Source organism: Vipera berus, assembly GCF_964194415.1.
Source record: "Vipera berus genome assembly, chromosome: Z".
Lineage (NCBI taxonomy): Eukaryota > Metazoa > Chordata > Lepidosauria > Squamata > Viperidae > Vipera > Vipera berus.
In genome coordinates, this window is record NC_138205.1 from 63,394,877 (window position 1) to 63,421,614 (window position 26,738).

General features: G+C 39.4%; 1 protein-coding gene across 1 annotated transcript in view; it reads right to left on the reverse strand.

The window, feature by feature from the left end:
- ADCY1 (adenylate cyclase 1) overlaps positions 1–26,738 on the reverse strand; it is a gene marked incomplete at its 5' end in the record, with an annotated part of 490,247 nt that overhangs the window by 251,443 nt on the left and 212,066 nt on the right. Inside the window, one exon of the mRNA XM_081342918.1 lies at positions 5,380–5,491. Within this exon, the coding sequence (XP_081199044.1) occupies positions 5,380–5,491 (112 nt within the window). The remainder of the gene's footprint in view (positions 1–5,379; positions 5,492–26,738) is intronic.

Genomic DNA, 26,738 nt, shown 5'->3' on the forward strand with positions numbered 1-26,738 from the left:
AGTTCAACTGGAAGATTTTATAATGGAGATAGACAAAATATTTCATGTTAATTCTTGGATTGCTAGGCAAAGGAAACTGCCAAGAGATGTGGTTGTGTATTTCACAAAGAGAAAGATCAGAAATGCGATCATTCAAGCTCATTCAGTAATAGATTTAAAGTGGCTAATCAAGAGGTTTTGATTCTGAAAGAAATTTCCCCAAGAATTTTAAGAAAAAGGAAATATTTTGTTTTTTTGGCAGATGAATTAAAAAGACAACAGCTTCAGTTCAGATGGCAGATACCAACTGGGATAGTTGGTATCAGATACCGTCTTAATACAGTTCTGAAGGCACAAGATTTTTATTCTAGTGTATTGAAAGCAGGTTCACCGCCATCTCCAGAAGTTAAAAGAGGAAAGGAAGAAGGAATGCGAAAGTCACAGGCAGAAGGCATACAACGAGGTGAAGAAATAACCTCGCTGGTTCCAAAGGAAACACAGCAAAATTTGGAAACTGCACACTCCTTGGTTTTATTAGAAGAATCAAAGACCCAAAGAGTGACACGGGCTGCATCTAGATGGAAGGAACAACAACAACAACAGAAACAACATCTTACAACTACAACTCAAGAATCTATTCTTAGTGAAGCAGTGGGAGGAGTGAGACCCAAGAGGCAGATGCTTGTGGATCTGCAAGATATGCTCCGAAAGCTTCAAGTCACAAAAGATGGCGACAAAGTTTCTAACCTGGAATGTTAATGGCTTAAATTCATCACAAAAGATGAAGAAAATATTTCAGTACCTGAAACAATTTAAAAATGATGTTATATGTTTGTAAGAAATGCATATTCATGTATCTGATCAAAAATATTTGACAAATTCTAGACTGGGCATACAATTTATTGCATCTTCTCCAGAGAATAAAAATGGTGTAGTTATTTATGTGAAGAAGGATTTAACAGCCAACTTAATTGAAGCAGATAAACAAGAAAGATATATTATAATTGAACTTTTAATAGAAGGGAAGAAAATACTTTTAATTGGAATATATGCAGCTAATCAACAGCAAGGAGAATTTTACAAATTTTTACATAATAAAATAACTCAATGGGATTATAAATCGTGTATTTTGATGGGAGATTGGAACGGAGTGATCAGTACACAGAAAGATAAAAAAGGACTTTTTAAAAGTACTCCAAATCATGCTAGATTGCCTAAATCCTTTTTTGACTTGAAAGATGATTTGGAGTTGAGAGATGTTTGGAGAGATCACAATCTGGATGAAAAGGATTTTACTTTTTTCTCTGATAGACATCAATCTTTTTCTAGGATTGATTTTATATTAACCACTAATGATTTTTTCTAGGGTTAAGAAGATTAAGATATGCCCAAGAATTTTATCAGACCACAGTCCAGTATGGATGGAATTGGAGAAGGGGAAGGGGGATAGAAGGTCATGGAGGTTAAATGAAAATTTATTTAGATATGAAGAGAATGTGGAAGAATGTAAAAAGCAGATCAGAGAATTTTTTATTATGAATATGTATAAGGGTATTCCCATTGAAATGGTTTGGGATGCAAGTAAAGCTTATATGAGAGGAGTATTAATATATTTGAATAATAAACATAGACATAGAATGGAACATAAGCGTAAAGAAATAGAAGAGGAAATAAAGATGAAAGAGAAAGCTTTTATTTTGAACCCATCTGATAAGAGGCTGAGAGAAGCAATTAATTTGTTAAGAGGACAGTTTGATATGTTGTTGGGAGATCAAGTGGCAACTAATTTACAATATGTTAAACACAATACTTTTAATGTTTTTAAGACATATATATTAAGGTATGCCCTGTTGCGAGTTTGGAAAAAATATCGATATAAGTTAAGTTATAAAATACCAATTTGGGCAATACCTAAACATGCGATAGAAAATATAAATGTGGGATTTAAACATGATGTGACTACATATAAAGAAATCCTTAGACTGGAAAGGAATGTATGGCAATTAAAGCCATTTAATATTTTAAAAGAGGAAAAAATAGTACAAACTTGGTTTCAGTATGGCCATATACAAGCTAGATGGAAAGAAGATCAGAAAATTGGCATCTCGATATCAGATGTAAATTTGGTAAAACAAATTAGAGATCAAAGTCAAGCACATATAAGAAGGATATATAATGCATTGATACAAAATAGATTCTGAAACGGAACTTGTTAAAGATTGTATGATAAAATGGGCCCAGAATATTCAAGAGCCAATTGCAATGGATACTTGGGAAAAAATCTGGGTCAGAAATGTAAAATTTACACAGGCACAAAATTTAAGAGAGAACTTTTATAAAATGTTTTATAGATGGCATTTAGATCATAAAAAATTAGCATGTATGTATCCAAATTATCAGCCTAAATGTTGGAGGTGTGGTTGTGATGATGCAATGTATTATCATATATGGTGGACTTGTAGAAAGGTTAAAGGTTTTTGGATTAAAATTTGGTGGAATATGCAGAAGATATTTAAGAAAAAGATAAGGTTTTCTCCACAGTTATTTTTGTTGGGTATTATTACAGATTGTACTGTGAGAGACTAAATTGATGTTGCATTTAATAACTGCAGCAAGACTTTTGGTATCGCAATATTGGAAGAAGGAGGAACTGCCTACTATAGAAGAATGGACTTTGAAAGTTTCAAACTTGGCAGAAATGGCAAAAATCTCAGCATATTTGAAAGAACAATCACAACAGAGATATATACTGGAGTGGAGAAGATGGATTGATTATATACAGAATAAATATGGGACTAAAAAGTTTCATTTAGCATATGAATGAGTATTAGTATAATTACTATTAGAATTATAAGACATGTTATTATTTAGTTATGTTTAAGGGAGTTAAAGTGTGATAGGATTTGAAGTTTAATTATAGTTATTTAGCGTATTTTAGTTTAAGTTTGTTAAAGGCAATACCCTGTATTCAGCTCTGGGAAGTCGGGGGGGGGGGGAGGAGGAGGGAGGGGAAGTTGCCAGTGCCCCTCCTATAAGGAATCCATCTACTGTAGCTGGGAGAATCCCATGGGCTGTCTTAACTTCCTCAGTCTCAGTTTCTCTACAGTCCAGAGGCTGATTAGGCACCAGATGCATCCTGAGTCCAACAAAGCCATGAAGACCCCCGTTATTCCCAAGTAGGGCACCTGATTCTCCACTCAGGCTGTCTTGGGGATGATGGTGCCACTTACCATCGGGTCATCTTCCCCCAAGCTGTTGCTCTCATAGAAGACCAAGCCGAGCTTGTCATGGGTCGGAGTTCTCTCCTTTTCACTGGATTGGGAGAGACCTCTATGACCTGTTGGGCCACCCGTGACTTCTCCCTTGTTCTCACTGGAGGCTTTTCCAGCTTTGGTTGGGCTGGGTGTAGGTGCTGATACTGGGTATGGCATGGGGCAATCGGCTGCTCAGTGGCCTTTACTCCCACATCAGAAACATGCTCTCAAGCCCCAGTGGAGCTTTTTCCCTGTGGAAGGGATTGTCTCTTCTCTCCTTCCGTGGGGTTTTGGGCATCACCTGGTCATCTGGTGGGACCATCTCTCATGTGTTGCATGCTCCTGGTCCTCCATCAGTTCGAGCTCCATGTTTGTGGCCAACTGGTACCATGCTCAAAAGTTGCCTGGTACTCCCTGGGCAGGCAGTTGTGATACAGCTCCTTGCTCAGCTCCTTCCAGAATTGGTAGACGAGCATAAGTTTGGGAAAATTTCTCAGGCGAGCCACCAGGCCATGGAAATCTCAGATGTACTATGCCACTGGTCACTTTCCCTGCTGTAGGGATTGGATGCAGATCTCTGCATGTTGGGCCGCTGCATGGTCCTTAAATCTATCCCGGAATGCCTGCACAAAAGTGTCCAAGACTTGCAACTCCAAAACCCCTTTGTGATAGAGAGACACCAGCCATTCCGCTGCACCACCACCCCTCTAGGTTAGATGTGATGGCATTGAGCCGGGTGCACCCATCCAGGTTTCTTGCTCTATGGCATTCCACATAGTTCCAGACCTGGGTCAGAAAATAAGCCACATGGTCGTGCTGTCCATTGTACCAAACTGTGAAGGGAGGCGGTGCTCAGTCCTATTGCATTAACATGTACCCGGGTGGCAGCCCCAATGATGCCTGAGGTGCCTGAAAGGGGAGGCTGGCTGTCATTAGGGTTGTGTGTGCCAGCCCCTGCATCCTGGATTAGGCTGCCACCATAGTTTTCTAGAGAGGAGGCTCCCTCTGGTCTCACCCCTCCATCCACTCCTCTCTCAACTGCTAAAATTTTCAAGCTGCCAACCTCCTGGTGGGCTGCAACAGTAGAGAGCTGGTTTAATACCAACTGTCTAGTTGGCATTTTCAGAAAAAGAAACTCATGGGACATGATTTTAACCAAGAGTATAATACTTTACTGAAAATTTACATTGGCACAGAAGAAAGCAAAACAGCTCTGGTTTTGCTGCTTGAAGGCTTCCTTAGTTAAACAATAGACTCCCCTTCCCCCACCCACTGGGTGTTCACATTGTCCAATAGTAATATTTTTCTCTTGTTATGAAAACAGTCCATTTCTCCTTTGAGTAGCCTTGGGCTCTTGGTTGCCTAGAAATCGTCCCTCCCATCTTTGCATTCCATTGTCAAGATATGAGCTAAAGAAATAATCTAGGTGAAAAGGCAAATCAGTCTTGACACCCATGCAACAGAGTACCAAATGCTCTTGAATTTTAGCAAAATAGAAGGATGAAATTAATAAATCAATGAAAATGTGCACATACAATACTGCCTAATCAATACGTTTTTTTCTCACTATGTAGTTCTGTACTCTATGTGCAACATCAGCATTGTATGATCTATATTATTCAAAATAATATTGTGTTGTGTAAATATGTCCATTGATAATAAAACAACTGTTGATGAAATGTCAGCTCTAATTATTCTTTTTTTCACTAATTCATTTGCAGCTCCAATGAATTATTTTAAAACTGGCTGACTTCTGATAGCCAAGAATTGTGTAGAACATTTTTTGACAGCTACAGAATGAAAAGGGATACAGCACAGAGGCTTTTTGTTTTTTTAAAAAAATCCTGTGGAACACCTATTTTTACAGATTATATTAGAATTTTCATCTATAATGCAACATTCCCTAACTCGGTGCATCAGAAAATAAGCTAGCAGTTTTCAGCAATCATGAGCACAAAAATGGTACTCGGAAATTACATGGATTGTTTGAACCTGGTGTTATACATGGTTAACCAAAATTATTTGATGAATTTTTGACTTTTTAGAAGAAAAAGCATTGGAAACTGGATTAGAAACACATCTCAATTATGTATAATTCACAAGCAATTAAAATTAAATTCATAGTGACAAAAGCATACACACTTACTGTGGCTAATTCATCAAACTTTCCAAAGAGTTCATTCAGAAGCTTCACTAATTCTTGAGCAGTGCACTGAGATGCCAAACTGGTAAACCCCACAATGTCTGCAAATAATATACTGTAAAGTGAAAGGAAGAATCAGAAATATTTTGCAAATGATTACTTGTTAATATTTTAAAGGAATTCACAGAGAAAATTGGGAAATGAGTATAAAACAAAAATATATTATAATCCTCAATTTTTAATCTACTACAGAAAAGAATTACAAAAAGCAATGTAAATATTCCAGAAAATTATGAAGGTAATGAAATAACAATATTTATGTTAATGTATATTATTTCTACTGTATTTCCATTACTTTTCAGTGAATAAGTGGGATATTGGATAAAAACCTTGGCAAGTCTTGGCAGGGTAGTTGTAAAACTTCCTGCAAATTGGCAAGAATGTGTGTGCATATATTAAAGCTGACTACAAAGAACTAGCAAATTCTATAACTGAAAATTATTTTACATAGCCAACCTTTTCTTGATTATGGTTTGAAGGGATGGAGTACTTAGTCAGCAAGGGTGCTGGCAAAAGTTTGGATTGCAGATCTCAGCTCCATCAAATCTCTCAAAAAGCTGAGCTAATATTGTTGAGTTAATTTGACCACCATGATTCTTCCTTCTTATTTATCAGTTCCTGTGTACATTTGTATTATCCCTGTCCCCTACTTTGATTTTGATTTAGATGAAACCTGTCTCTATAAATTCCAATTCCAATTATATTCATGATACCACAGTGCAAGTACTTTAAAAGAGGTGCTTTAAAACATACAGGAGCACAAAGGAAGAACCTCTCTTCAACTAATTAAAGCAGCAATATCTTTTACCAGACTCATGTGGCTTCTTCCCTCTGTTTCACCATGTGTTTTTACCATGATATTTTACATATTTATTACTAAAATTTTATGTTGCTTCATTTAGGTCAATTAAAAATGATAAGATCATATCATAATGGCAATGTCATCCATCTGGGGCAGGTTGTAACTTAAGGTCCTCTTTAATCTCCTGTACTGCAAGCAAGATTAAGAAATGGAGTCAGAATCCATTTATATTTCATTTCTAACTGTCTCTTCTGTGCAAAACCCCCTCTCCCTCTTGGATTCTACCATTCCCAAGGAGGAGAGGGAATAAACATAATAAACATGGGGATTTATTGCTTCCACTTCCTTTCCTTAGATGTAACTTTTTGTTTATTTTGCCTGCCTGTTACCCATCACAATAAGATCAATGAGAGGCATTCTCCCTCTCATCTTACGGGCAACTAAGAAAGGGGGGGGGAGATTTGGTGTTTCTCCAGATGGAATGTGAAGGGGTGGGATTGATTCTGCTATGGATGGACTGATGTTTCTCTTTTTCCCACGAGGGGCTTACCACCTGGAACTTGGCTGATCTGGAACTGACCGAATGAACTGAGGGATGGAGTTTGCTTGGGGACACTTTAAAAATATTGATCTGTGAGGGAATTCTTCAGATCCTGTCTATTATACCCTCTATCATCTATATTTTAGTAAAAGTTCCTGCTTGGATAATCTTGTCTCTAAGAGTCTTTCTTTCTTAAGATGTGGATTGAAGTGGGTTCTGACAAATGGTAAAACATTTTATTATTATTATTATTATTATTATTATTATTATTATTATTATTATTATTATTATTATTATTATTATTATTATTATTATTATTATTATTATTAAAAAATAAAGTAAAATCCTCAGTGGCCAAACTGGAGCCACAGGAAAATGGCTGAGAAAAATTACCTACCAGGGGAGTGTCCACTTATTAATGTTTTAATCCAAATAACCAGGAAAAAAAGAGATTATCCAAATAAAATCTTAATCATACTTTGTACAAAAACCAGGTTTAACTATCTGTACATGTCTTTAAATGCTCCAGAGATAGTCATGTTCCAAATTCGTTCTTCCACCTTTTCAAGTTAATGGACCATTTTTGATAATCTTGAAAGATAGAACAGAAGGATGGAAGAGATGTTGGAGGTTTTCTGATCTAAGCCTTCACCTATACAATTCTAGACAAATGGCTGTCCGGTCACTTCTTGAAAACCTTGAGGGATAGAACACCCACAAGTTCCAGAAGCAAACTGTTCCACTATCCCGGAATGGAATTTTTTCTTTAGTTCTAGGTTGGATCTCTCTTTAATGATCTTCCACCCATTGCTTCTTGTCTTGCCCTCAGGTGCTTTGGAGAATAAGTTGATTCCCTCTTCTCCGTGACAGCTCCTCAAGTACTGAAAGATTCGTATCATATCACCCCTCATCCTTTTCTTCATTACCTAGTTCCTTATTCCCTCAATTAAGGCTTCCAGACCCTTTATCACCTTTGCTGCTCTTCTCTGTAGTCTTTCTAGAATTTTAGCATCTTTTTATATCTTACTGATCAGAAATAGATATGTTATTCCAAGTGTGGTTTCACCAGTGCAATATAAAGGGGTCTTATCAGTTCATATGATCTTAAAACTATCTTTCTGTTGATGCAACCTAGGATTATATAGTTGAGATATGTTTTGCACTTTCTCTTGTTTTAGTTTTCTTTTCTTTGGGGTGCTTTAAAAATATACAACATAGGATTTTCTTCATTTTTTTCTAATCACATTTATATTATAGTAATAACAATTTTAAAAGATGGTTTTATGTGATGTAGTTTTCTAATCATAATTATATTACAGTAATAACAGTTTTAAAAGATGTAATGGCTCCCATCTTGTACAGAACTTCCAGATTTTCACCTTATCATAGTCCTATAGCCTTTATTCAAAAAACTTTCTCTCAGTTTTTATATTTTCTTCAAATCCTTCAGTAATCCAGCTTTTATATGGAGGTCTCATATGCTGTGTAAGTCGTTGTGTCATGGTTCCGATAGATGAAATCAGTCAAAAGAACTTCAAGACAAGAAATCCGTCCTTAAAGAACATTTTATTCAAAACAAAATATCAGCACTTACATAGTTGAACCCCAAACTGAAAGTTCCCTCCCCTGATACAAAGTTACAAATTGCAATTCCCACCTCAAACCAAGCTGTCACACATCACATTCCCCAATTACAAAAAATGCTTTTCTTTGACACCCTTCTACCGCCAAAATTCTTCATTCACATTGACCTTGATTGTAACCACAGCTGCAATTGTTATGACTAAGAATGCTCATACCTCTCCCTCCCCCCTTTGTCTGTCTACAAGGAAAACCCCAGCTATAGAGTGGAAAGTTACAAAGAAAAACAAAAGTAAAATGGCTACAATTACTTCTGTTGTCACAACACTGACATTCGGCCCCATCCTGTAATGTAAACAAAGACATAGATCAAGGAACCCCTCCTGGGTTTGTTTGGATGCTTATCATAAAACCTACGAATAAGCCTATCTGCTTTCACATTGGTACATTTCACCCAAGTAGCTTCTGATAATGGATAACCCTTCCATTGTACCAAATACTGCAATTTTCTCTTGTACAGTCTAGCATCTAAAATCTGCTTCACTTCATAGTGGGTCTGCCCTGCTACCACCAGGGGCTTTCTTTGGAGGGGGCTCAAATTTGACTCTCTATAAAGCTTCAGTGAACTATAGTGAAAAACAGGATGAATCTTGCCCAAAAGACTAGGGAGGTTTAACCTTACAGTCACTAGATTCAAAACACTTACGATGGGAAAAGGTCCCAGGAATTTCGGTCCCAATTTTCTGCTGGGTAACCTGAGTCTCAAATATTTTGTGGATAGATAAACTTTTTCTCCCACCTGGAATTGTCAGTGAGGAGTCCTTTTGTGTCAGCTTGGTTTTTATACATTTTGAGGCTTTTTCCAAAGTTTTCTTTGCATCATCCCAAATTCCCTTCCATGAAGATGCCCATTGATCTAAGGTCTCAACAACAGATGGTTCATGAAGGTATTCAGGTATTGGGACAAAATTCCTCCTGGTGACAACCTTAAATGGTGTAAGTCCCGTGCTACTGTGGACAGTGTTGTTGTATGCCACTTCAGTGAAAGGCAAGAGATCAGCCCAGTTTGTTTGCTAGTAGTCCATGTAACACCTATGGTATTGCTCCACCATTGAGTTCGCCTTTTCAGCTGCCCCATTCATAGATGGGTGAAAAATTGATGACAACCCTGGTGAAGAACCAATCAGTTTCAGAAAACTCCTCCAGGATTTGGCCATGAACTGCACCCCTGTGTTGAAGATTATTCTCTTCGGAACGCTGTGAAATATGTTTAAGGAACAGCTTAGCTAGTTTCTGCACTGAAGGAAGACCTGGGCAGGCAATGAAATGAGCCTGTTTTGAAAAGAGATCAATTACAGTCCATATTACTGTATTTCCCCTACTTTCAGGTAATTCCACAATAAAATCCATAGCAATTTCTTCCCATGGTAGGGAAGGGTCAGCAACAGGCTGCAACAGTCCAGGGGTTTTCCTGGAATTATTTTCATCATAGCACACACTGCACAGCTTTTTACATAATTCTCTACATCCCCCTTTAACCCTGGCCACCAAAACTGCCTCCGTATCAAATCCAAGTTTTTCAAATAGCCAAAATGACCAGCCTGCTTTACATCATGGCTTCACTGGAGTGCTTGCACACAGAGAGATTCAGGCAAGTATAACTTCCCTCCTTTCCAAGTCAACCCATCCTTGTGGGTCAGGACAGCTTGGTGGTTTTTTGAGCCATTAGTCCTTGATCAGTTTTTGTTTTAGTTTTGTAACAAGGGGATTGTCAGATTTAGAAGAGGCAATAGGATGTGGGTCTTCTGGAGTTATCTGGGAAACAAGCTGCGGTGCTGATATGATAAGAGTCCACAATCTGTTTGCGCTGGCTTTTGTATTGTAGTAATCTGGATAGGGCATCAGCCAAGAAATATTTAACACCTAGTATGTACCGAAGGTTGAAATTGAAACGATTAAAGTACTGCGCCTAACAAACTTGCTTAGGGGAGAGCTTGCAGGGAGTTTTCAATGCCTCTAAGTTTTTGTGATCAGTCCATATTTCAAAAGGCACTTTGCTCCTCTCCAGGAAATGGTGCCACATGAGTAAAGCCCACCTAATGGCAAAAGCTTCTTTCTCCTAAATAGCTCATTTTAATGAACTTCTTTGAAGTGTAAGCACAGGGTTGTAAAAGTCCATCATGGTTCCTTTGCAACAACATCACCCCCATGGCCACATCACTACCGTCGGCCTGAATCATGAAGGGTTCTTCAGGATGAGGGTGTTTTAGGACTGGGTTCAATGGCTGTGGCTGGCCAGTTTGTGGTTTCCTTTCGTTCTTGCCAGTTTTTAACAAATCTGTAAGGGGCAAAGCAATCTCAGCAAAAGAAGGGATAAATTGGTGGTAAAAGTTGACAAATCCCAGGAAACTCTGTAGTTGTTTTCAGGTTTTTGGAAGTTGCCATTGAATAACAGCTTTTACTTTGGCTGGATCCATTTCGATGCCTTCACTGAAGATTCTGTAGCCTAGACAATCCAGATGCATTTGGTGAAATTCACACTTTGACAGTTTGACATAGAGTTTAGCATCCAGCAGCTTTTTCAAAATGTCCCTTACTAAGCCCACATGTTCTGTCACAGTCGTCGTGTAGCTTAGGATATCATCAAGATATACCAAAACACCTTTATACAAATGTTCATGTAGCACCTGGTTGATCAATTGCATGAATACTGCAGGAGCCCCATGCAATACAAACGGCATAACTTTGAACTGGTAACTACCCAGGGGACTATTGAAAGCAGTCTTCCATTCATCACCTTCTCTTATTCTAATACAGTAATATACTTTTCTCAAGTCCAACTTTGTGAAAATCTTTCCGTTCACCAAATGGGACAATAGATCCTTCATGAGTGAGAGTGGGTACATGTTTTCCATACTCACAACATTAATCCCCTTAAAATCCATGCAGAGCCTAAGAGACCCAACTTTCTTTTCTTTGAACAGCACTTGGGATTTGGCTGGCTGAATGAAACCCCTGGCTATGTTCTTATCAATATTCTGGCGCAGTTCCTTCACTTCAAGGGGGGGTGTCATTGCATACATTTCCAGCTTTGGCAGCTTAATCCCGAGTAAAATCTCAATGGCGCAGTCATTTGCTCAATGAGGGGATAAAACATCACATTCCTTTTCACTGAACACCTCTGCCAAGTCTCTGAATTCACTGGGGATGAGCAGCTACCCAGGTGGGGGTATGGTGGCTACTTTTACCATGTCTGTGGGTGGTCCCTTGTCTTCCATGACATCAAAAGATAAATTGGAGGGAACTTCCGGGTAGCAAGCCTCCGTCAAAGACAGTCATTTCTGACCATCAGCCCCGTTGCTCCGTTTAAATTGTGAAAACTGCAACAATCAGCTGTTTTGCGGTTTGGGAATCCCCCCTTGGGAGAAGAGGGGGGTGAGCATTCAGGTAGAGGTAGAGCTCCCCTAGACCCCCAGAATTATCATTCTGGGGGTTGAAGGGTGAGAGCTCCCTCAGAGCCTGAATTAGCTCTGGACTCGGGGACTCCTCTGTTTCAAGGTTTTGAAACAGAGCAGGATGCTGCAAACATCCCTGCTCCCAATATTGTACTTTGGATTACTTGGATGCAGGCAGAGCTGAGCAGGAGAATATTGAAACAGCAAGTATATGATCTTACTCCGGTTTAACTCAAAAGAAGGGGAGGAAGATGGCACCGGAATAAATCTTTAGAGAAAATGGGAAGAACAAAGAATAAGGAAAATAAAATAAAATAAGGAAGAAGATATAAAGTGGATTTTTAAAATTGTAAAAGACTATTAAAAACATTGGAAGTTGGCTTAAAAGTGATTTAAAAGACTTGGATATTTAACACTGAAGCAACAAAGTTGCAATTTGGATGGAAAAGTGAAAGTGAGAAACGAAAGTTAATTGGGTGTTAAAATGGCTTCCAAACCACCTAGATTCCCTGCTTCTAAAAGTGCGGGGGCTTTACCAGTTCAACAATCTGGACTTCAAACATTGATGCCATCCCCCACAGCACCTACAGCCACATTAACACTACAAGATTTAAAAGATGCTTTAAAACTTCAATCTGAGCAAATATCTGAACAAATGGCAGAGCTTATTAATGAGAAAAATGAGGAAATACGAGAGGATGACTTCCGGGTGGCAAGGCTCTGTCGATGGCGGCCGTTCTGGCTGTCAGCCCCGTTGTTTTCCGTTGGAACCGCTAAAACAGTAATGATCAGCTGTTTTGTGTCTCGGAAACCCTCTCCTCGGGAGAAGAGGGGGGTGAGCGTTCAGGAAGGGGTAGAGCTCCCCTAGACCACCAGAGTTTAAATTCTGGGGGTTGAAGGGTGAGAGCCCCCCCGAAGCCTGAACTAGCTCCGGACTCGGGGACTTCTATGCTCCAAGGCTTTGGAGTGGAGCAGGACGCTGCAACCATCCCTGCAATCAACAATTAACTTTGGATTACCTGGATGTAGGCAGAGCTGTGCAGGAGAATATTGGAACAGCAAGTATTTGAACTTTAACTCTGGTTTATTTTGAAAGAAAAAGTTGCAAGCAGTGTGGAAAGTGAAAGTGCGCAATAGAAATTAACTGGGTGTTAAGATGGCTTCTAAACCAACTAAAGTTCCTAGAAGTGCTGGTGCTTCGCCAGTTCAGCATTCTTCATTACAGGCTTTGATGTCTTCTCCTGTGGCACCCGCACCCACACCCACATTAATAATAAAAGGTTTACAAGACGCTTTACAAGATGCTTTAAAAAACCAATCACAGCAAATAGCTGAACTTATTGAGGAGAAGAATACTGAAATAAGATCAGATTTTAGCTGCATTTCAAGGGCTGGCAGTCTGTATTGAGTGTCTGGATGATCGTATGGAAGAGTTGAATCAAAATAATTTGAGATTGGATGCTAAAATGTTGGAAGCTGACAATGTGATGGAAAAGATCGATGATGATGTAGTTATGATACAATATAGAGATATGGAGTTTGCTGTGAGGACTAGAGGATTGAAGGAAGACCCAAAGGAAAACTTGAAAGAGTTATTGGCACAAGCCCTTGAACTGGTTTTGGAGCATCAAGCAGAAGATATTATGGGGGAGATAGACAAAATATTTCGTGTTAATTCTTGGATTGCCAGACAAAGAAAATTACCTAGAGATGTGGTGGTTTATTTTACAAAGAGATCAATCAGAAATGTGATTATCCAAGCCTTTTACAACAATAGATTTAAAGTTGCTAAGCAAGAAGTTTTGATTCTGAAAGAGATTCCTCCAAGAATTTTAAGGAGAAGAAAAGAATTTGCTTTTTTAGTAGAGGAATTAAAGAAACGGCAGCTTCAGTTTAGATGGGAGATTCCAGTAGGCTTGGTGGTGAATTTTGCTGGCACGAGATATCGTCTTAATACAGTTTTGAAGGCACAAGATTTTTAATCTAACATATTGAAGGCAGGTTCTCCACCATCTTAAGAATTTAAAGGAAGGAAGAACGAAGGAGAGCATCAGATTCGAGTGGAGAATGTACAAGGAGCTGAAGGAGTTACTTTGCAGAAGGATAAAGAATCTCAGCAAATTCCAGAAGTTGAGCAGTCCCAGACGTCATCAGAAGAGGTTAGAGAACAAAGAATGACATGGGCTGCAATTAGACAAATGAGACAAGAACAAGAACAACAGAAAGTTACAATTATATCTCAAGAACCTACTTATAGTGAAGCAGTGGGAGGAGTGAAACCAAAGAGGCAGGTGCAGGTGGTTTTGCAAGAGGCACTCCGAAAGCTTCAGGTCACAAAAGATGGCGACAAAGTTTCTAACCTGGAATGTTAATGGAATAAATTCCCCGCACAAGAGAAAGAAAGTATTTCAGTATTTGAAACAATTTAAAAATGATGTTATTTGTTTACAGGAAATGTATATTTGAGCAGGTGATCAAAAATATTTGATAAACTTTAGATTGGGTACACAGTTTAATGTGTCTGCTCCAGATAAGAAAAATGGAGTAGTGATTTACGTGAAGAAGAATTTAACAGCTAATTTAATTGAAAAAGACAAACAAGGAAGATATGTTAGAACTGAATTGTTAATAGAAGGCAAGAAAATACCTTTGGTTGGATTATATGCCCCTAATCAACAGCAAGGAGAATTTTATAAATCTTTACATAGCAAGATAGATTGGAATGGTGTCCTGGATGTACAAAAAGACAAAAAAGGTATTTTAGAAGTACCGTATTTTCCGGCATATAAGACGACTGGGCGTATAAGACGACCCTCTACATTTCCTGTTAAATTATAGGGTTTGGGCTATACTCGCTGTATAAGACTACCCCTCTTCCAACGCACACCAAATAAAAATTAAAAAACATCAGATTTGATTTTAATATGGTAATTTTAATTCAAATGCTTTTGACATGCAGGTGCTTAGTAGGAAAACTGTCGCTTATAAACATAAGGCTGTTTGTCATCAAACATGTGCAAGTGGATTAAACAACAACAACAATAATAATAATAATAATAATAATAATAATAAGTAGTAGTAGTAGTAGTAGTAGTAGTAGTAGTAGTAGTAGTAGTTGGAGGGGACCTTGGAGGTCATCTAGTCCAACCCCCTGCTAAGGCAGGAAACCCTATACCATTTCAGACAAATGGCTGTCCAGTCTCTTCTTAAAAACTTCCAGTGTTGGAGCATTCACCACTTCTGGAGGCAGGTTGTTCCACTGGTTAATTGTTCTAACTGTCAGGAAGTTTCTCCTTAGTTCTAGGTTGCTTCTCTCCTTGATTAGTTTCCATCCGTTGCTTCTTGTCCTGCTTTCAGGTGCTTTGGAGAATAGCTTGACTCCCTTTAACATCTCTATTCTAACTTTATTCTAACTACCTAGCTGCCTACAAATAGCCCAATGTGGACCGCTGGATTTATTTAATTATTATTAAGCGCCTTAGTTCCCCTAGTACTGTTCTGTTCACCCTCAGAGGTGCCCCCCCATCCTGGGTGCGACCTGCCTCATTTTCCACTCTGCCTCTTGATGAAGGGCCCGATTGTTGGGACCCTGAGAGATGGCTGGGCAGGAACAGGGGCCTCAGGTTTAAATTTAATAAGAGGCCCCTGGTTACTTTTTTAGCAAAATTTTTTGTGGGGTTAGGGAGGGGGGAGGGTCGTGGTTGGTTGGAAATGGGGGGTAATCCACCAACCGTTGTTCAGGCCAGGCCTGGGACAGATCACGTAGGGGGGGAGCCGGGGTTAGTTGCCTCCGGAGCTCCAGTGCGGGTCGTGGGATTACCTATTCCCACGACGTTAGGGAATGGCAGCAGGTGTATGAACAGAGGGCCGTATCGATATCCGGGAGGGCATCCCCGCTATCTACAAGCGGTGAGGCGCTCCGACCCTCTGTCTTCACCCCAAGGCCCCGGGAGCGAGGATGTGCAGCCACCTGAGCTCCGGCTGGTATACCTGAACGCCAGGTCCGTCGTTAATAAGGCTCCTCTCGTCTGGGATCTGGTCGAGGGTGAGCATGCGGACCTGGCTTGCATCACGGAGACCTGGTTGGGCCCAGAGGGTGGTATCCCCCTGGTTGATCTTTGCCCACCAGGCTTCTGGGTGCTACACTGGCCTCGGACTCAGGGTAGGGGTGGGGGAGTGGCTGTGGTTATGAGGGAGACCTTATGTCCGCAGGAGGCCACCGTTCTTCAGATAGTCGGGTGTGAATCTCTCTTATTGAGGTGTGGTCCTAGGGCGCAGTTGGGCTTGCTGCTGGTGTACCTGTCGCCTAGTTGCACAGTGGTAGCCCTGCCTGAGCTTCTCGTCATTCTCTCGGGGTTGGTGATTGAGTTCCCCAAACTCATGGTTTTGGGTGACTTCAATCTACCATCCCTGGGAGGATCATCTGAGTTAGCTCGGGAGTTCATGGCTTCCATGACGGCCATGGACCTGACGCAAGTAATTCATGGACTGACTCATGTGGGAGGTCACACACTGGATTTGGTTTTTCTATCTGGACGGTGGTTAGATGATCTTGGTGGGGGCTCCCCAATTGTTATGCCCCTGTCATGGACCGATCATCATCTCCTGCGGCTGGTCTTCCGTTTTGCCACTCCCCACCATGGGTGTGTTGAGCCAACTAGATGGTTCCGCCCCAGGCGCTTAATGGACCCTGAGAGGTTCCAGGTAGCGCTGGGATCCCCACCTGCCTCCTCTGCTCACAGCTCGGCAGATGCCTTAGTGGAAGCCTGGGAAAGGACGGCCACGGAGGCACTTGACCGAGTTGTACCCTTGCGGCCCCTGACCCGGTGCAGATCCCAGTGGGCTACATGGTTCTCCACGGAGCTCCGGGAGATGAAGCATCGGAGACAGGGCCTAGAGAGTGGTTGGAGGTCCAGCCGATCTGAATCCGACCGATTGCGACTAAGAACCCATATTAGGTCTTATCTCGCAGCGATAGGGGTGGCGAGGTCTAATTACTTCGCTATCTTATCGCGTCCGCAGATAATCGCCCGGCTGCCCTGTTTAGGGTGACCCGCTCCCTCCTCAATCAGGAGGTGAGTGAGGAACCCTTGCAGGGGCGTGCCGAGGAGTTTAGTGAACATCGCTCGGATTCGGACTGATTTGGACTCTGGGCAGAGTCAGACGATCAGGACACGGGTGATCTTGTCAATGTGATCTGGAAGGAGTTCGATCCTGTAACTCCGGAAGAAGTGGAAAGGATTATGGGGAGGCTGAGCTCCACCACATGTTTATTGGACCCATGCCCTTCCTGGCTGGTTTATGCAGCCCGGGAGGGGACACGAGGCTGGTTCCAGGCAGTTATATCTGCCTCTTTGAGTGAGGGTAGCTTCCCCGCCACCTTGAAGGAGGCGGTGGTGAAACCTCTCCTCAAGAAGCCTGCCTTGGACCCAGCTGTGTTAAATAACTTTCATCCAGTCTCCAACCTTCGCTTTCTTGCGAAGGTTGTTGAGAGTGTGGTGGCGCATCAGCTCCCTCTGGTTCTGGATGAAGCGGATTATCTAGACCCGTACCAATCGGGCTTCAGGCCCGGGTACAGCATGGAGACGGCATTGGTCGCTCTGGTGAATGATCTCTGGAGGGCTCGGGACAGGGGATATTCCTCTGTCCTATTCCTATTAGACCTCTCAGCGGCTTTCGATACCATCGACCATGGTATCTTGCTGCGGCGTCTCAGGGGATTGGGAGTGGGAGGCACGGTCCTTCAGTGGTTCTCCTCCTATCTCCTGGGACGCTCGCAGTCGGTGTTGGCAGGGGGGCAGAGGTCGACCTCGAGGCCTCTCGCTTGTGGAGTTCCTCAGGGGTCTGTCTTCTCGCCTCTCCTGTTCAACATCTATATGAAACCGCTGGGTGAGATCATTCGTGGTTTTGGAGTTGGGTATCATCATTATGCTGATTAATGATGGTATCATCATTATGCTGATGATACCCAGCTTTTCATTTCGACCAGTGATGTCCCGCTGCCTGGAGGCGGTTCGGGTCTGGATGGGGAGGAACAGACTTCAACTCAACCCCGACAAGACTGAGTGGCTTTGCATACCTGCATCCCGGGTTATTTCGGATATTCCATCTCTCTCTATTTAGGGTGAATTATTACCCCCCGTAAGATAGGGCTCGCAACTTGGGAGTCCTCCTAGATTCACAGCTTTCTCTAGAAGACCATATAGTAGCTGTGACTAGGGGGGCCTTCGCCCAGGTTCACCTGGTGCGCCAGTTGCGGCCCTATCTTGACCGGGATGTCTTACGTACGGTCACTCACGCCCTCGTGACCTCTCGTCTGGACTACTGCAACGCTCTCTACATGGGGCTACCCTTGAAGACAACTTGGAGGCTCCAGCTGGTACAGAATGCAGCCGCGAGAGTTGTGTTGGGAGTTTCCTGACACTCCCATGTTACACCTCTGCTCCGCATGCTGCATTGGCTTCCAGTTGTCTTCCGGGTGAGATTCAAGGTGTTGGTAATGACCTACAAAGCCCTACATGGCATGGGTCTGGAATACCTTGGGGAGCACCTGCGGCCGGCGTGAACTTCCCTTCGCCCAGTACGCTCCCACAGAGAGGGCATCCTCAGGGTGCCACTGGTCAAAGAATGTTGACTGGTGGCCCCCAGGGGGAGGGCGTTCTCTGTGGGTGTGCCGTATTTATGGAACCATCTTCCGGTTGAGCTCCGGATGGCGCCTGACCTCCGCTCCTTCCGGCGCGATCTCAAAACCTACCTTTTTGAACAAGCCGGCCTGGCCTGATGGGATGAGGTTGGGTTGTATTAATCTGTTTTAATCTATTTTTAATGTGTTTTAACTTATTCATGGGCATTTGTTTAATCGTTTTTAATTTTTGTATCTTGTTTTTTAATATGTATTGCCCTGTTCACCGCCCTAAGTCCTCTGGGAGAAGGGCGGTATACAAATAAAATTAATAATAATAATAATAATAATAATAATAATAATAATAATAATAATAATAATAATAATGGTTGTTGTTGTTAGTTGCGAAGTTGTGTCCGACCCATTGCGACCCTATGGACAATGTTCCTCCAGGCCTTCCTGTCCGCTACCATCTTCTGGAGTCCATCTAAGCTCACGCCTACTGTTTCAGTGACTCCATCCAGCCACCTCATTCTCTGTCGTCCCCTTCTTCTATTGCCCTCAATCTTTCCCAGCATTAGGCTCTTCTCCATTGAGTCCTTCCTTCTCATTAGGTGGCCAAAGTATTTGAGTTTTAGCTTCAGAATCTGGCCTTCTAAACAGCAGTCATTGTTGATCTCCTCTAGGACTGACCGGTTTGATTGCCTTGCAGTCCAAGGAACTTGCAGGAGTCTTCTCCAGCACCATAGTTCAAAGGCTTCAATTCTTTGGCACTCAGCCTTTCTTATGGTCCAGCTTTCACTGCCATACATTGCAACTGGGAAGACCATAGCCTTGACTATACGCACTTTTGTTGACAGGGTGATGTCTCTGCTTTTTAGTGTGCTGTCTAGATTTGCCATGGCTTTCCTCCCAAGGAGCAAGCGTCTTTTAATTTCTTGGCTACAGTCCCCATCTGCAGTGATCTTGGAGCCCAGGAAAATAAAATCTGTCACTACCTCCATTTCTTCCCCATCTATTTGCCAGGAATTGAGAGGGCCAGATGCCATGATCTTGGTTTTCTTAATGTTTAGTTTCAACCCAACTTTTGCACTCTCCTTCTTCGCCCGCAACAAGAGGCTCTTTAGTTCTTCTTCACTTTCTGCCATTAGAGTGGTATCATCTGCATATCTTAGGTTGTTGATGTTTCTTCCGGCAATCTTAATTCCAACTTTTGATACATCTAGCCCTGCCTTTCTCATGATGTGCTCTGCATATAAGTTAAATAGGCAAGGCGACAGTATACAGCCTTGCCAGACTCCTTTCCCAATTTTGAACCAATCAGTGGTTCTGTGTCCAGTTCTCACTGTTGCTTCTTGGCCCGCATATAGATTTCTCAAGAGACAAATAAGATGGTCTGGTATGCCCATCTCTTTAAGGACTTGCCAGAGTTTTATATTAACATAAGGGTACTTATATTAGCATAAGGGTACTTCTATTGAAATGGTTTGGGATGCAAGTAAAGCTTATATGGGAAGAGTGTTAATATACTTGAATAATAAATATAGGCATAAACTGGAATATAAGTGAAAAGAGTTAGAGGAGGAAATTAAGAGGAAAGAGAAGGCTTTAATTTTTAATCCATCTGATAAAAAGATTAAAGAAGCAATTACTTTGTTAAGAGATCAGTTTAATATGTTGATGGCAGATCAAGTGGCAACTAATGTATGGTATGTTAAACATAATACTTTTTGTAATGCTTATAAGCCGGGTAGATGGTTAGCTTACTTGTTAAGGAAGAAACAAAGGTCACGTAATATAGATAGAATAGAATACAAGGGTAAAGAGGTGTTTCAGCAGAAGCTTATTAAAAAGGCTTTTGTTGAATTTTACTCAGGGATAAGATTCAAGATGTAGATATAGATAGATATTTACAAGAAGTGAATATCCCTGTTCTTGCACAAGAGCAAAGGGAAGGGATGAATCAACTGATAAATGATGAAGAATTTTTTTTAACAATTAAACAATTAAAGGTGGGGAAAGCACCAGGAACAGATGGCTTGACTGCCGTTAATATAAAGATTTACAGTTAGAAATGGTGGAACCTTTAAAAGAATTATTTAGAACAATTCAATCTGGAGAAGTGCCTCCATCGTGGAAAACAGCTTTTATATTGCTGATTCTGAAGGGAGATCAAGATCTTACCCAAATCAAAAATTACAGGCCAACAATACTTTTAAATACTGATTATAAGATAATAATAATAATAATAATAATAATAATAATAATAATAATAATAATAATAATAAGAAGAAGAAGAAGAAGAAGAAGAAGAAGAAGAAGAAGAAGAAGAAGAAGAAGAAGTAATAGTTTTTAGTCCAACCCCCTGCTAAGGCAGGAAACCCTATACCATTTCAGATACCATTTGATATTTGCAAAAGGTTTAGCAAATAGATTAATGAAGGTAATGCAGCGAATGATTCATAGTGACCAAACAGCATTTATAAGTGGTAGACAAATGAAGAATAATTTGAGACATATTGTAGATTTATTGGAATTTTTGGAAAGAAATAACCAGGTCTCTGCAGTGCTGATTTTTTTGGACGCTGAAAAAGCGTTCGATCAATTGAATTGGCAATTTTTATTTAAAGTTTTAGAGAAGATGGAGTTTGATGATAAGTTTCTACAACCTATTAGATCAATTTATTAAAAGCAAACAGCTCAAATAATAATTAACGGTAGTTTAACAGAAGCTTGTAAAATTGAAAAGGGTACAAGACAGGGATGTCCGTTGTCGCCATTGCTGTTTGTTTTAACACTGGAAATATTATTGATTAAGATACATGATTCAAAGAAAATAAAGGGAATTAAAATAAAAGATCAAGATTATAGATTGAGAGCATTTGCGGATGACTTGATTATTACATTAAGTCAACCAACTCAATCGGTTGTAGATTTAATGGAAATAATTTTGCAGTATGGTCAAGTTTCTGGATTTAAGGTGAATAGGCAAAAAATTAAAATATTGTGTAAAAATATGACTACAGAACAAAAGGAGGTTTTAGGAGAATTAACTGGATGTGAAATAGTTAAAAAGATTAAATATTTGGGGGTATATCTTTCAGCTTCAAATGTGAAATTGTATAAAAATAATTATGAATTGTTATGGTTAAAAATACAAAAAGAATTAGATAGTTGGAGAAAATTACAATTGTCTGTATTGGGAAGAATTGCAGCAGTAAAAATGAATGTTTTGCCAAAAATTTTATTTTTGTTTCAAATGATTCCTATAATTAAAAAAGACTCAAATTTGGAGGAATGGCAGAGAGGTATCAATAAATTTATTTCAGCAGGGAAAAGACCAAGAGTTAAATTTAAGATAATGCAAGACGTACGTGAAAGAGGTGGTCTTAAAGTGCCCAATCTTAAATTATATTATGAGGCTGTGGCTTTATCATCAATTAGTAATTGGTTTAATTTAACAGAAGGGAGATTATTGAATATTGAGGGGTGTGATTTGTTATATGGCTGGCATGCTTATTTATTGTATGATAAAAAGGTGGATAATGTTTTTAAGACACATATATTAAGGTATGCCCTATTGCGAGTTTGGAAAAAATATCGATATAAGTTAAGTTATAAAATACCAATTTGGGCAATACCTAAACATGCGATAGAAAATATAAATGTGGGATTTAAACATGATGTGACTACATATAAAGAAATCCTTAGACTGGAAAGGAATGTATGGCAATTAAAGCCATTTAATATTTTAAAAGAGGGAAAAATAGTACAAACTTGGTTTCAGTATGGCCAGATACAAGCTAGATCAGGGGTCAGCAACCTGAAACAGTGAAAGAGCCACTCGGAACCGGTTCCCTCACAAAAGGAAAAACTGGGAGCCGCAAAAATTGTGTGCACATGCGCATACATGCGCGCATGCGCAGAACAGGGTTTGACTGAAGAGTGGAGCCAAGGCGAGATATGCACTTACCCTGCATATTTGAATTGATTGGTTGAACTTTTTTAGTCCCACTTTTTTTTTTGAACTGCACATGGCAAAGGACTGGGAGCCACAGGAGACAGCTGAAAGAGCCGTATGCGGCTCCAGAGCCGCGGGTTGCAGACCTGTGAGCTAGATGGAAAGAAGATCAGAAAACTGGCATCTCGATATCAGATGCAAATTTGGTAAAACAAATTAGAGATCAAAGTCAAGCACATATAAGAAGGATATATAATGCATTGATAGAAATAGATTCTGAAACGGAACTTGTTAAAGATTGTATGATAAAATGGGCCCAGAATATTCAAGAGCCAATTGCAATGGATACTTGGGAAAAAATCTGGGTCAGAAATGTAAAATTTACACAGGCACAAAATTTAAGAGAGAACTTTTATAAAATGTTTAATAGATGGCATTTAGATCATAAAAAATTAGCATGTATGTATCCAAATTATCAGCCTAAACGTTGGAGGTGTAGTTGGGATGATGCAATGTATTATCATATATGGTGGACTTGTAGAAAGGTTAAAGGTTTTTGGATTAAAATTTGGTGGAATATGCAGAAGATATTTAAGAAAAAGATAAGGTTTTCTCCACAGTTATTTTTGTTGGGTATTATTACAGATTGTACTATGATAGAGACTAAATTGATGTTGCATTTAATAACTGCAGCAAGACTGTTGGTATCGCAATATTGGAAGAAGGAGGAACTGCCTACTATAGAAGAATGGACTTTGAAAGTTTCAAACTTGGCAGAAATGGCAAAAATCTCAGCATATTTGAAAGAACAATCACAACAGAGATATATACTGGAGTGGAGAAGATGGATTGATTATATACAGAATAAATATGGGACTAAAAAGTTTCATTTAGCATATGAATGAGTATTAGTATAATATTTCCTTCGGGAATAGGGCGGTATAGAAATTTAATTAAAATAAAAAATAAAAAATAAAATAAATTATTAGAATTATAAGACATGTTATTATTTAGTTATGTTTAAGGGAGTTAAAGTGTGATAGGATTTGAAGTTTAATTATAGTTATTTAGCGTATTTTAGTTTAAGTTTGTTTTTTTATTTTTATTTTTATTGAAAAGTTTTACAATACATTTTTAAATACAAAAAACTCCCTCCTCCCCCTCCCCTCTCCCCAACCCTCCCCTCCCCTCCCCTCCGCCCTCCCCGACTTCCCAGAGCTGAATACAGGGTATAATAATACAAAAATAAACTAAAATATGCTAATAACAAAAATAACATATTAAGTTCTATCGGACTTTAACTCTCCATAATCATAATATTAATAAAGTATCAAATGACTAATCATACATCATAAAAATCTACTACTTATTCAAATGCTAAATGAAACTTTTTAGTCCCATATTTATTCTGAATATATTCAATCCATCTTCTCCATTCCACAATATATCTCTGTTGCGATTGATCTTTCAAATATGCCGAAATCTTTACCATTTCCGCCGAATTGGAAACTTTCAAAGTCCACTCTTCTATAGTCGCAATTCCTCCTTCTTCCAGTATTGCGCAACTAGAAGTCTTGCCACCGTAATTAGATTCAACATCAACTTAGTATCTATTACAGTAGTATCTGTAATAATACCCAATAAAAACAATTGCGGGGAAAACTTTATCCTTTTCTTAAATATCTTTTGCATATTCCACCAAATTTTAATCCAAAAAGCTTTAACCTTTTTACAAGTCCACCATATATGAAAATATCTTGCATCCTCACAACCACACCTCCAACATTTGGGCTGGCAGTTCGGATACATACTTGCTAATTTTTTAGGGTTTAAGTGCCACCTATAAAGCATTTTATAAAAATTCTCTCTTAAGTTTTGGGCCTGTGTAAATTTTACGTTTCTAGCCCAGATCTTTTCCCAAGTGTCCATTGTTATAACTTCTTGAAAATTCTGGGCCCACTTTATCATACAATCTTTAACAAGTTCCGTTTCTGAGTCAATTTCTATCAATGCATTATATATCCTTTTAATATGTGCTTGACCTTGATCTCTAATTTATTTTACCAAATTTTCATCAGTCATCGAAAAGCCAGCTTTCTGGTCCTCTTTACATCTTGCCTGTAATTGCCCATACTGAAACCAAATTTGTACAATCTTTTCTTCTTTTAAAATATTATACGGCTTTAATTGCCATACATTCCTTTCTAGACTTAAAATTTCCTTATATGTAGTCTCATCCTGTTTGAATCCCACATTTATATTTTCTATTGCATGTTTAGGTATTGCCCAAATTGGTATCTTATAATTTAACTTATGTCTATACTTTTTCCAAACTTGCAACAGAGCATACCTTAAAATATGTATCTTAAACACATTATCCACCTTCTTATCACACAATAAGAATGCATGCCCACCAAATAACAAATCATGACCCTCAAGATTTAATAATCTCCCTTATGTTAAATTAAGCCAGTCACTTATCTATGACAAAGCAGCAGCCTCATAATATAATTTAAAATTAGACATTTTAAGACCACCTCTTTCACGCATATCTTGCATTATCTTAAATTTAACTTGTGGCTTTTTCCCTGCCCAAACAAATTTATTAATACCTTTTTGCCACTCCTCCAGATTTAAATCCTTTTTAAGTATAGGTATCATTTGAAACAAAAACAAAAATTTTGGCAAAACATTCATCTTCACTGCTGCAATTCTTCCCAATAAAGACAATTGTAATTTTTTCCAACTATCTAATTCTTTTTGTATTTTCCCCCATAACATTTCATAATTATTTTTATATAACTTCACATTTGAGTCTGACAGATATATCCCGAAATATTTAATCTTTTTAACAATTTCAAATCCCGTTAGCTCTTCTAAAGCAGCCTTTTGTGGTACAGTCATATTCTTAGACAATATTTTAGTTTTTTGTGTGTTTATCTTAAATCCAGAAACTTTCCCATATAACATTATTATCTCCATCAATTCTACAACTGAGTAATCCGGCTGAGTTACTGTAATAACCAGATCGTCTGCAAACGCCCTCAATCTGTAATCTTGATCTCTTATTTGAACTCCCCTAATTTTATTTGAATCTCGTATTTTAATCAGTACTATTTCCAATGTTAAAACAAACAATAAAGGTGACAGCGGACATCCCTGTCTTGTACCCTTTTCAATATTGCATGATTCTGTCAAACTGTTATTTACTATTATACAAGCTGTTTGCTTCTGATATATTGCCCTAATAGGTTGTTAAAATTTTCCCCAAATTCCATTTTCTCTAATACTTTCATCAAAAATTGCCAGTCCAATTGATCAAAAGCTTTGTCCGCACCCAGAAAGATCAGCGCTGTGGGAATCTGATTATTTCTTTCCAAAAATTCCAATAGATCTACAATATGTCTCACATTATTCTTCATTTGTCTACCACTTATAAATCCAGTTTGATCACTATGAATCACTTGTTGCATTACCTTCATTAATCTATTGGCTAAATTTTTTGCAAATATCTTATAGTCAGTATTTAAAAGCGATATTGGTCTGTAGTTTTTGGCTTGGGTAGCATCCTGATCTTCCTTCGGGATCAACGAAATAAAGGAAGTTTTCCACGATGGAGGCACTCCTCCTCCCAATTGAATTGTCTTAAACAATTCTCTTAAAGGTTCCACCATTTCTAACTGTAAATTTTTATAATAAACGGCAGTCAAACCGTCAGTTCCCAGTGCTTTACCCACTTTTAATTGTTTAATTGCTAGGAAAATTTCTTCATCAGTTATCAATTGGTTCATCCCTTCCTTTTGTTCTTGCATAAGGACAGGAATATTAGCATTCATCAAGTATCCATCTATATCTACATCTCTAATCTTATCTCTAGCATACAACTTGGAATAAAAATCAACAAAAGTCTTTTTAATAAGATTGTGCTGATACACTACTTAATCTAATCTAATCTATAATATTTATATACCGCCCTTCTCCCGAAGGACTCAGGGCGGTGAACAGGGCAAGAATAAAAAATACAAAGTTACAAAAGTTAAAAAAGAATTAAATATATGCCCACTAAAAACAGTAAATACAATATTAAAACAACAATAAAAAACCCCACCAATCCCCCATCAGGCCAGGCCGGCTTGTTTGAATAAGAATGTCTTTAGATCGCGACAAAAGGAGCGAAGATCGGGCGCCATCCGGAGCTCAACCGGTAACTGATTCCATAGTTCCGGGGCGCCCACAGAGAAGGATCTCCCCCTGGGGGCCACCAATCGACATTCTCTGATCGGTGGCACCCTGAGGAGGCCCTCTCTGTGGGAACGTACAGGGCGAAGGGAAGTTGATGC